Source organism: Rhinolophus ferrumequinum, chromosome 27, assembly GCF_004115265.2.
Source record: "Rhinolophus ferrumequinum isolate MPI-CBG mRhiFer1 chromosome 27, mRhiFer1_v1.p, whole genome shotgun sequence".
Taxonomy (NCBI): Eukaryota; Metazoa; Chordata; class Mammalia; order Chiroptera; family Rhinolophidae; genus Rhinolophus; species Rhinolophus ferrumequinum.
In genome coordinates this window covers 21,214,928-21,227,203 of record NC_046310.1, presented here as the reverse complement: position 1 = coordinate 21,227,203, position 12,276 = coordinate 21,214,928, and the positions used below count along the sequence as shown (strand labels likewise).

Here is a 12,276-nt window from a genome sequence, read left to right as displayed (position 1 = left end):
AGTTAGCATGTGACTGAATGGGTGAGTGACTCAATTATGGAAATCAGATTGGAAGCAAAGTTTCTGATTTCTTACCATCCGTACATTATTTTTTTTGCTGTAATTCTGACAGGAAAGTGTTCTATAGAAAAAAAACCTCTTGCATCAGTTTGATTTATGTTAAAAGAAAAATTAACAGAGCTCTTCATTTAGAATGACTACAAAACAATATCCGTAGGAATACCTTTATACACATATTGTAATATCATAATGCAATAATAATGAGAAAAAACATTTTAGGTACCATCTGCTGTGGTTTCTTTAAATTGAAATGTCCATTTTAATGAGTTGGATTGCTTGTACCTGGACTTCATGTGTATTCAGCTTCTCTTAGAGAATATGTATCCTTTAAAAAGCATTTCAGGATAACATAGGATGTAACAGGAAATAATGTAACTGTTATTAAACATACAAATATTGAACACAGTACTAAAGTAGCATATATGAAATGCAGATATACTTGTCTATTAATAATTGATATAGACAGTTTCCTATAAACATGGTGTAACACTGATTCTTATTTCTATACAAAAGAAGGTTGAACACATTTGAATATACATTAGGAATGATAAGTGTCCAAAACTATATTTCATATTAGTGAATGTTTACACATTTCGTACATTTCTTGTAATTGAAAAGAAAACAACTTGCATACTATTTTGATAGTTTATCAGAATTTTTGAGGAAAACTCAATTAATTGTACTTATTAACTTTTGTGGTTTAACTGTGATTGCCAGTAGTTATTTCCAAAAGATTTATCAGGATCTCAGATAGATTTGTATTTAAGTTTTGCTCTGACCTCTGCATTCCCTCCTTCCCTGTGTTGTTCTTTGTAGGGATATCATGAATAACAAAGTGTTTTACCAGCACCCAAATCTCATGAGGGCACTGGGGATGCATGAGACAGTGATGGAGGTCATGGTGAACGTCCTCGGAGGTGGGGAGTCCAAGGTAAAGGACGACCTTTGATTCTTGGGATGCTGTTTATTCCAGCTTCCTGGACTACATGCATTGCATATTCTTAATAAGGATTTCTTCTCTTAGGAGAACTATTTTTAAAGACACCTGTGGAAAAAACAAAACTTTACAGATTGAGAGTTGGATAGACTACTAGAGGGTTTTCCTTTGATATTGATAATTTTTAACTTATGCTGTGTGATTTGCTATATCCTAAATTATTATCATTTAGGGGATATTTAGAAACTTTAAAAGTGAATTCTATCCTAATTTTTTAAAGTTTTGAATTATAAATCAGTTTCCATCACATTAGAGGTCAATAACACAAACACATCCTTCAGACCCACCCAATCATTCCCCTTGATTCCGATGACAGTTGGTCCCATTGAATTCCTGATCCAGACCAAGATTTGACGGTGGTGCTCTGGAATATTTATTGTAAGACTCTAAGGTGAGTTATTAAGGGATTGCATTTTAAAATAAACCTCTTTAAGACTGAATGAATAAAGTAATATAACAAATAACTTCGTATAAATCGGTATAATTTTATGACCTCTGATTTCCAAAATATATTTCAATTTTTTTTTTAAATTTTACGATGTATTTTTCAAAATATGGAAACAAGTCCATAATTCTCATGTTCAGTCTACTAAGTTAGGCAGATTTATAAAGATATTTGTAAAATATTTTGTTAAAGAAGGACTCCAGGGATCATCTGCATATCCTAGAGCAAGATTTGGCACTCAAGGGAGATGTGTTTGGTGGGATCCAACTTCTGGTCCCGGTGCTCATCATCATGGCGGACATGTCGGGTGCAAATCAGGGGAATTCTGAATCCCTGGAATCTTAATGATAACAAGAATAATAGTAACAAACAACACTCGCTCTGTTATGTGTTCCAAATAATAAGCTGGGTATTTTTCAAGAGTCTCATTGGCAGCCCCCTTTCTTATCTAAAGTGAGTATTGTCCCTCTTATTCCAATTTTACAGAACGGTAAGACTGCATCATTTCCCAAGGAAGCACAGCTAATAGTGGTACCCTGCCCGATTCCTAATCCAGGCTCACGCCACCTTCAGCCTTAGGGCTGTAGATTAAGTCCATATCCAGCCATTGATGGTACTGAAGTTTCACAATTAGTGTCAGATGATTTTCTGTGAGTCAAGGACTAGGTGAGTCCAAGTCTGGAAGTGGGAAGATCTTCAGTATTGAGGCTTGGCAGACATGGGCACATGTGGGTTGATGATGTGATTGAGACATCAACCTGTGAACTTAATTTTATAAAGATAATTTCCCTTCATAGCTAATTAAATGCTCTTCATGTAGGAGATCACGTTTCCCAAGATGGTGGCCAACTGTTGCCGTTTTCTCTGTTACTTCTGTCGGATAAGTAGGCAGAATCAAAAAGCTATGTTTGACCATCTCAGTTATTTATTGGAAAACAGCAGTGTTGGTCTCGGTGAGTAAATTTCTGACTTTTCTTTAATCCTTAAGATAAAAAAGAATATAATTACTCCAATGTAATATACGTTAATTCAGGTTAGGGCAGTATGTGTTGAACTTAGAAATTAAATTTTAAGTGAAAGTGTGTTTTTACCTGGAATTCATAGTTGCAGCACAATCCAGGGTCTGTTTCATCTTGGTTTGGATTAACAGCTTCCCCAGCTATGAGAGGGTCAACACCGCTGGATGTGGCAGCTGCCTCGGTGATGGATAATAACGAGCTGGCCTTAGCTTTGCGTGAGCCTGATCTGGAAAAGGTAAGCAACGTTCTGCCCTGGTGTTCCTGCTTGTTCAGAGTTGTGTCTCAAGATTCTTTAAATATAACTATAATATAGTTATGATTATATTACTATAACTATATATCTTATATACTATACCTACGTTACGTATACAGTAGTATAATAAGAAGTTATAAAGAACAAAAAATTTGAGATGAGGTGTTTCCTGTGATCACACGCATTTTTGTCTGGAAAGAGAATCAACTTGATCTTTGTTCCTGTGTGTTTTTGTCCTTTCCTGATATCTGCTGTCACTTTTGCTTTAATCATAGTGTTCCAATTTTTTAAAATGTGATTTGAACATCTCATTCGTACATTTTATATTATGTGGAAGTTTATGTATTGCAATTGAAGGCATCGGTGATATACTCAGGTCAGGCACCCTGAGCATATTCCACCACATCCATGTTTGCCAGAATATAGATTAATTTCCCCCTATTTTAATGGCAGGTGCCATCTAAGTAGTCTTCCTGATCCTTCTTTGCTTCCCTATGTAGTAGCCAGAATGAGACTCTTAAAAGGATCATATGAATCCTCTGCCCAGAACTTTTCAAAAACTTTCTGCCTCATTTCAGCAGTTCCTACCCCAGCTGATTTCACATATCAGTTTTATTTCATTTCCACAGCCCTTCTGATCTCTCTTTTTGCTCCAGCCACACTGGACCTCTTGGTGTCTCTGAAACTGGCCAGTGTGCTGCTACCTCAGGGCCTTTGCACTTGCTGTTCCCTCCATCTGCAACCTTCCTCTGCCAGATGTCCTCATGGCTCTTTTCCAGATGTCCTTACAGTTACTGATCTAAAGTCACCTTCTTTTCAGTGCTTCCATGTTCATGCTATTTAAAACCGAAAACTCTTCTCCACTTCCTTGTTTTTCCTATCCTCTTTACTGCTTTAGCTTCTACAGTTGAAAAAAATGTGGATTTGTATATTACATACATAAATGTACATTTTCATTTAATTTATATTTATATCAGTATAGTATAAACATTTATAGTTTAAAATTATATTTATATTTCAAAATAAACATTTTTTACTAAAACCTATATATTTATGTATTTTTTAAAAATCTGCTGCCTGCCATAATGTAAGGCCAGTGAGTTCAGCACATTTTTCTCCGTTGATCACTTCTTTGTCCCATTTGGAGAGAACAGCACTGGCACTCAGGTCGACACTCAATGCATAGCTGCTGAGGGCATGAGAAAGTGAACTTGTCCCCAAACCCTTCTGACATGCCACTCAAGGGTCATGAAGCTTTGCATCTCCGACCAACCTCAGGAGAATTTTCTGCCATCCATAATTTGAAGTCTTTTTTATCTGTGGATTAAAATGGCTATCATTTAAAAAATTGATAATGCCAAATGTTGCCCAGGGTGTGGAGCAACAGAACATCATGTACTGCTGTTGGGAGGACAAATGCTAATGTCAGTTTGGAAAGCAGTTTGGCTGTTCCCTAACAAGTTAAACATGCGCCTGTCACAAACATACACTTAGCCTTTTCACTCCTAGGTATTTCCTCAATAGACATAAAAATATATGTCCACACAAAGATATGTTTACCTCAGCTTTATTCATCCTAGCCCCAAACTGGAGACTACTCAAGTGTCCATCAACCGACAAATAGATAATCAAAACTGGGGTCTTTGTAACCACAGCGGGATGCTATTATTAGGCTCTAAGCAGGAATGAGGTTTTGAAGGTGCCACAGCAAACCATGAATGAATCTCAGAATCCTCATTCTGAGTGCAAGAAGACCGGCACAGAGAGATACACACTGGATGATTGGGGCATAAACGTTCTAGAATATACAAACTGTGTCCTGACAGAAGGTGGATTGTCCAGGCTCAGGCAGGTAGGGAGGGAAGGCCTGCAAAGGCACAGGGGCCTGAGAGGTGACAGAAATAAGCTGCGTCTTGATGGCAGAGTTCTTACAGATGTGCAATCTCTCAAAGCTCGTTGAACTTGTAAGTAGATGAGCTTATTGTACATAAATTTTACCTTAATGAAGTTGGTATGAGATATTTTTTAGCTGTCTTGTTTTGAAAACTGATTTAGCTTGAGCTGGGTGTAACTTAATTCATTTGATAAATCGATCCTTTAACAATCAACTACCATTGACAATGACTATGTTAGAGGTTTCTTTTAAAACTGGATCAGTTATGAAATATTGTAGAGGATCAACATTCATATAAAAAGAGTGTTTTAAAAGACCAAGCTAAGCAGAAGTTTGAATGTGTTAAATTTCACAATACTAAAAGATAGGTAGCATTATCCCAAATTTTATAGGTAGTAAAACTGTCCTAGTGAAGTAACTTGCTTGGAATGACCCAGTAAGTGATGCAGATCAGATGTAAACCCCAGGACGTTGGACTCTAAGCTGAGTTTTCTCTATTTGTCTGTGTGTCTTCTCAGACACTTTCCTCTACCATCAAATTGCTATTCCATTTTGGATGTAATTCACTTCTTTAAAATACCTTTGTATCCTAGAAGAATCTTTCAATATCTTGGAAGGAGCAGAGGTCATTAGACATTTTTTAAATTTATCAAATATTCTGATTTAGTTTTTTTAGGTAAAAGTCACAAACGGGAACGATATGAAATTTAGGAATATTTGTCTTTTATAGAGTTGGTTCATAAATATTTATATTATGACAGCACTTTGTTACAATTTTTGAATATTTCTGTATTGTAAGGTTTTACTAAAGGGAGTTCATGTAGACTGTCATGAAAATGAAAATACCTTGCAAAGCTGCATTCGTTTTAAACCATCCTTTGAGGGTATCTCACACTACGTACAGTGTAAGCATCTGACTTCTCATCCAAGGGTTAATGCTTCTGCTCATCGTCCTGTTCGTAGGTAGTTCGATATTTGGCTGGCTGTGGACTGCAGAGTTGCCAGATGCTGGTGTCTAAGGGGTATCCAGACATTGGGTGGAACCCAGTTGAAGGGGAGAGATATCTTGACTTCCTCAGATTTGCTGTCTTCTGTAATGGTAGGCTTGATTGCTTTTGGGGTTCTTTAGAGGCATTATGAAAAGTGCATGAAAATAGTCATATAAAATAATTATATATCCCAGCATTTTTATGAAGGAAGTAACTATTAATAAATAAATTGGGTATTTTATAATCAGTTTTTTACGGTAGTGGTTTCACAATATTTGTTTTGATAGTGATGCTATACTTTACTATTAAGTTAAAAATTGTAGGCACTTGTAGTCTTATAAATTTTTATCATTGCATTCTAATAATCCCTAGGATTATAGCTTTGTATTACAAATTATGAATGAACAAAAATAAACCGGTTTTGCCTTCATAGTGCTTTTCTTTACTTTGAAAATTTTACGTGCAAGACCAGAAATCCACTGTCATGTACACATAAAACTAGTGATCTGAATTCAGTTTTGTCTTTTCTACCACGTTTGTCGTTGGTTTTCCGTACTTTCCTTTCAGTGTAACATATATTTGCTCAGAACGTCCATTGATCCATGTTTATTTACGTGTTCCCTTGACGTCAGGGGAGAGCGTGGAGGAGAACGCGAACGTGGTGGTGAGACTGCTCATCCGGCGACCTGAGTGTTTTGGTCCTGCGCTGCGAGGGGAAGGCGGGAATGGTCTTCTCGCAGCCATGGAGGAAGCCATCAAAATAGCTGAGGATCCTTCTCGAGACGGTCCCTCACCAACCAGCGAATCCACTAAAAGCCCGTAGGTCTAATACCACTCTTAAGAGTAAATTGTGCTACTTGATTTGAAAGTTTCCAAAATATAATTTGCATTATGTTAATTGCAATGTAACTCTGGTTTTCGTGATTTCTCCCTTTGAAAACCTGATGTGTTAGACTTGGAAGCATGGATGGAATTTGCTTTTGGAGTAGGCTGAATGAACAAAGAGAGACCTGCGGACAACTGTGGATTTAGTAGAGAATTTTGGGTCATAGGAGGAGATGTCTTCTGTGAGTTTTTCCAGGGGGCTATGGCAAATTTAGTTATCACAAATGATAGCAGGTGAGGCTTTGAAACTGGAGGAGAGTTCAGTGGGAAGCTCGCTGGGATGAGTTTCCATGGCGACAGTAAGCAAGAAAGAAATCTTTAGCAGGAGAATGTGGGACTTAACTAAACAACTGTGATAAAGTCTAGAAGTAAAATGCCTGGGTAAGGCATCGGTGACAGGTGCGGGAAACAATAGTTACCTTACAATATTTCTCCATAGAACATGTTGTTAATACTTGATTTCAGCCATGACACACGTTAATCCAGGCACGTTGCTTCCTATTTTTTAATCTGTGGAGGTGAATGACCTGCTTGGCGGTAATGCACCCATACTGCTAGCCCCATTGGTGGAAATATAACATAGGGCTTGTTGGAGGCAAATGTCCCAGCAAAGAAGTGGTCCTGCAAACCCTTGTTTTTGCACATGTAGACCGGGCATGGATGTTCTGTCCACACCGAGGCCAGGGTTCCAGACTGGGAGAGTTCCATGAGCAGGTTATTTATTTATCAGCCATAGATAGAGGACCTAGGGAGCCCTCAGCTTCTCTGTGTAGTTGAAAGCATGTCAGGAGATCTCGAGCCCAGGACCACCCCAGAGGGTGGGTACTAGTGGGCCCTGGGAACAGCCAGGAGCAGTATTGTCAGTAGGGCCTCGCTGTTACTGTGCAAACCTGAGTCCAGCTGATGCAGCTGCCTGCTGAGCTCCCAGGGGGTCTTCCGGGGCTGTCCAGAGTTGTCTCTCATCAGTGTGACAGTGAAATATTTATGCTCTTCTCACAGGTGCTGCATTATTGGGAGTGAGTTGGTGGGTAGAGTAAATGGTTAAGAGATGAGTGAGTAAATGAAATCACATTTGTAAAGTGTTTACTTTGGGGAAAACACTGTGCTGGGTGCCTTATACAGGGGGTGCCAGAAAATGTATACACATGAGTTGTATTCATCTTTTGTTATCGGTATATATTGCATATTATAATTTTAATACAGTTTTTCCCTTCCTTAATATGTGTACACATTTTTTTGGCACTCTCTGTATATGTGATCTTATAGGACAGATCTTTGTCCCCTTTCTCTACATGTACACTTTTTACAAAAGTGTCCTGATTTACCAAGTCCATCCATCACTATTTTCTTTGTTATCATGCTGTCGGCTACTACACATGAGCAGAATCCATCCAACTGGCAATTCCTCTTTTTCCTTTTTGATGCAATCTTATTAAAGTTCCCACAAATGTATTTTTGGTGATAGAATCCCAAATCTGGTCTTGAACCCACTGTTATTTTTGCTTTAAAATGTCCAGCTGTAAATTAATCACATATATGAAAAGCATCAGAAGAGGCAGAATGAATTAGCTAGTGTTCCCTTTGCTCTGGGAGTGTGGAATAACCTGAAATGCCATGTTATTCTCCTGTTTGTTTTTTATTTCTTCGGAATAACCCATGAAAGTGACCCGGAAGAGGAAGAGGATGACACCATCCACATGGGGAACGCCATCATGACCTTCTATGCAGCTTTGATTGACCTTTTAGGACGCTGCGCTCCTGAAATGCATGTAAGTCCTCGGGGCCCAAGGGCAGCACTCCTGGCTCATCTGTGGGACGACACCCATAGCTGGAAAGGTCTTGGCAGCACCCACAACCAGTGACTTGCATGCACCCGTAACAGTAATGCTGCAGCCTCATTGCTGGACGGGCGTTGGTTTAGTTGAAAATGTCTTGTCGGTTGTAAAAATTAGCAACGAGATTTCAGTAGAAGTCATTAGTAGGATAGTCCGTTACTGACAGAGCTCTAAAACGCATCGAGACCCCACACTTTAGGAAGAAAAGAACACATCTTCCCTGTACAATTTCCTTTCGCGTGCAGAAAGCAGCCAATTCCTCTCAAGAGTTATTTTCTTGTGCAATATCTAGTTCCGGTTAATGTAACCTGTTGCTACTGAAATTTTCATCATGTAAATAGATTATTAAAAATCTGTATGCTGGAGGTGATTGTGGACAAAAACGTTTATGAGCACAGTATTTGGGAGGTCTCTTGCTCTCCGTGCTGGCCCCTGGTTTAGGGGAGTGAAGCGTGGGGTACAGGTTAGAGGGAGAAAAGAGCTATTCGGACCCGATCGATTAGTGTTTCCTGAACTTTCTGACCAAGACGAAATTAGTGTCATGGAACAATACTTACCTTTACTCCGTGAATACATTCTGACATTTTCTTCTTTATTTTATTCCAAGCTATTCTTTTCATCCTATTATATCCATTTAAAAAATCCTTGCCAGGGCCCATAAAATTACCCTTATGACCTGTTCGTGGAAACAACAGTTTGAAGACCTTGAACAATGCTGGGGTACAAGACAAACACGCTCTGCACTGAGCAGGAAGTGACAATGGCCTGCTTATAGATCACCTGCTTATAGATCCTTAGCATCTATGGGGTTTTCATTTTCTGTTTTTGATTGTTTTATTTTTGTTTATTTGTTTTGGGGGTCTCTTTCTCTCATACCCATTGGGTGAAATTTTTTGCTTTCTTGATATAATCTCTTTGGTAAACAGAGGGGAATCACAGGATGGAGAAATGTGAAAACGTTAGCAAAGCTAGAGTCTGATTTTTGTGAAAATGTAACCGGTTGCTAATGAGGTTTTCTTCTTGTAAATAGATTAGCAAACAATCCGTGGGCTGCGGGTGATTGTGGACACGTTACCGTCACAATGTTTCTTCTTTTCCTGCTATCGTGAGGGATCAAAGGAACCAAGAGAGAAACTATGTTGATAAAGAGAAGATTTTTGTTTTGTTATATTGAGGGGCAACAAATCTAAGTGACTTAATAAGGGACTGACCTTGGCACTTCTGAAATGGATTCATCTCAGGAACTATTAGTTGAGGGTTTCCTCGGTGTCAGAGCCTGTGCTTGGGTCTCACACCCTGTGGTGAAGGAAACAGACACACACCTGGCTGAAGCGTGTGGTCTGGCCCCAAGGTTCTTGACTGTATTGGAGCCATGTTTTCATAGGTACCGCGTTAGCCAGTGACAGTCCGAAATACCTGTTAGATGCAAGTTCACCATTTACCCCCATATTGTAAACCCATCCTTGGGTTTTATATCAGGGTGGCATAGAGATGGATATACAGCTATATCTTTATCACAAAGCGAGAAAGAGGCTAAATCAACCATAAGTTTTAGTGTATGGTTAAGGCCTAAAGATAATAATTTTTTCCTTTGTATTTAGCTCATGTTGTGCATAGGGGTTAATATGTGATTTTGGGAGGTAAGCATTAATAGACTTACCAGATTCTCAATATATTTTAACACCCCAAAGAGGATAAAAACTATTGTTCTAATGGAGAAACCAGCTGGCCTGCACCGTAGTATATAACTCAATGTATTCTGATATCAGTGAAAAGCATGTGAGCAAGTAACTGTCTGTAAGGTTGAATCAGTGGTTTCGGAGAGAGATGTAACTTTATATGTATATATCTATGTAACAGAAAACTGTGTTTTGCCTTGGATTCCCATACTTCAGATTTTTCTGGATAGAATTAAAACATTGATTTTGCAAAGTGATTCTAATGTCCCTGTATTTTTCTTCCTGTAGTTGATTCATGCTGGTAAAGGGGAAGCCATCAGGATCAGGTCTATTTTGAGGTCGCTCATTCCGTTGGGAGACTTGGTGGGAGTGATCAGCATCGCTTTCCAGATGCCCACAGTCGCCAAAGGTAAGGCCAGCTCCAGCTCTTTGTAGCCCTGAAGGACGTTGGATAATGTGAAAGGATCGTTAGGTACTTGGCATTTGCCTCCAGGTCGCACACAGACCCTACTTACATTTCTTTAAAACAAGGAAGGAACTAGAGTACATGACTTCATAAAATATTTTCTATGCTCATTGTTTTTAAGAAGCTATGTTTCCACTCAGGAAGAAGCACCCCAGCTGTTTTGTGTAATGTCTCTCCCTAGTGGTCTTTGGTCCCCATTCTTCTCTGTGTTTCTTGATCCTTAATTCACTCTTTTTGGTAATTTTCATTGTTACTTTCCTACAATGCTTTTTTTCCCTGAAAAACAATGATCATCGCTTTAACTTAGAGATTTAAATATTCCCAGTGTGTTGAAAGAAGTGCTCTTTTCAAAACTAAAGAGAACATTTTAGAAAGATTTTTTTTTCCCCTTCCCATTATCGTTCTTTTCTAACATGTCATTTTTGGTTTAGAAACTGCTGGGGATTAGTTTTCCAGTATTAACTAAAAAGCATGTTAAACGAAATCAACCTACTGCCCACGTCATCGCCTCATAGCTGTGGTCTCTCCCGCTCCTGCCCAGGGTGAATGGGGTGGGCTCAAGTAGCTCGAGGTCAGGCTTTGCTGTGGGGGGTGGTGGCCGGAGGGCCTTGGGTCACACCCACAGGGACCCCCGCACTGCCCCAAACTGCACTGTAAATGGCAAATGGCCTCTGAAGCTGGCGTATCCTCCTTGCCAGCCGTAAGATTATGAGAAAGTAAAGTTTCATGTGTGACTTTACCTTAGAAACCCAAATCTGCAAGGTGACATAACGACCATAGTAATTGAACACTCGTTATAATTTTAGGGAAAGCTGGAACTTAAGAATTGTCCCCTAGTTTTTTGTCTTTCCTACTGTAAGCAGTATTTTTCTTGTGTATATAAGGATTATCCTCATCGTCCTTCCTTGTACCTCTCTTCTAACTCATAGTCATTTAAGTAAAATATCTTTTCTTTCCCTTACATTTTGAGCCACAAGATTGATATGTCAGGATAAAGATAATAAAAATACCAGTGACACACAGATTACAAAATAGTGAAGTTCTGAATTTTAAGGTAAAATTGGTAATAACAAAGAACCAAGACATTCCTTTCAGCCTGGCTCCAAAGTCATCTACACCTTCTCATTTTCCTCCAATTATCTGCCTTCACCAGCCCTCAAGATTTTTCAAGTTGATTTCTTTCCTGTTCTATTTAGTTATGCTATAAGAATATTATTTTATGTTTTTCTTCGTAAATAGATGAGGTATATTGTCTACCTTTGAACCTTGGAATATAAAGGATGTTGTGTATGTGTGAGGGAGAGAGAGAGGAAGAGAGAGAGAGAGAGAGAGAGGAAGAGAGAGAGAGAGAGAGAGAGAGAGAGAGAGAGAGAGAGAGAGAGATCACAAATACAACGAAAGTTAATTTCTAAAATGCAATCCGTTGGTCATTGTTAAATTTCTACATTTTTCTTTTACCGCTTTCCTTATGTGGAGACTGTAGACAGAAACCTGTATGTTTTTATTTTGCTGTGGTATGCATTTGAATCAACTTTAGCCCTGAAACCATCAATATTTCTGTGTTTCAATGACAAATCGTTCTTTAGGCATCACTGATTGTCAGTAACAATTGTTACTGTGCGTTCTACATATTGTACGTGATGTATGCCTCTAAAGATTAACTATAGCCCCCTCCTCCCCACAAATATTAGCTAAGATCTTTCTCAAATATTTTTATCATACTTATTCTAGAACTAGAGTGTGGCCCAAAATAA

General features: G+C 38.7%; 1 protein-coding gene across 5 annotated transcripts in view; it reads left to right on the top strand.

Moving 5' to 3' along the window:
* Nucleotides 1–12,276, top strand: part of RYR2 (ryanodine receptor 2) — a 572,172-nt gene that overhangs the window by 411,426 nt on the left and 148,470 nt on the right. For all 5 annotated transcript variants that reach the window (XM_033099500.1, XM_033099502.1, XM_033099501.1 and 2 more), the window contains 7 exons: nucleotides 877–991; nucleotides 2,323–2,455; nucleotides 2,653–2,756; nucleotides 5,632–5,767; nucleotides 6,290–6,476; nucleotides 8,206–8,311; nucleotides 10,345–10,465. In XM_033099500.1, coding sequence (XP_032955391.1) covers nucleotides 877–991; nucleotides 2,323–2,455; nucleotides 2,653–2,756; nucleotides 5,632–5,767; nucleotides 6,290–6,476; nucleotides 8,206–8,311; nucleotides 10,345–10,465 — 902 coding nt within the window. The remainder of the gene's footprint in view (nucleotides 1–876; nucleotides 992–2,322; nucleotides 2,456–2,652; nucleotides 2,757–5,631; nucleotides 5,768–6,289; nucleotides 6,477–8,205; nucleotides 8,312–10,344; nucleotides 10,466–12,276) is intronic.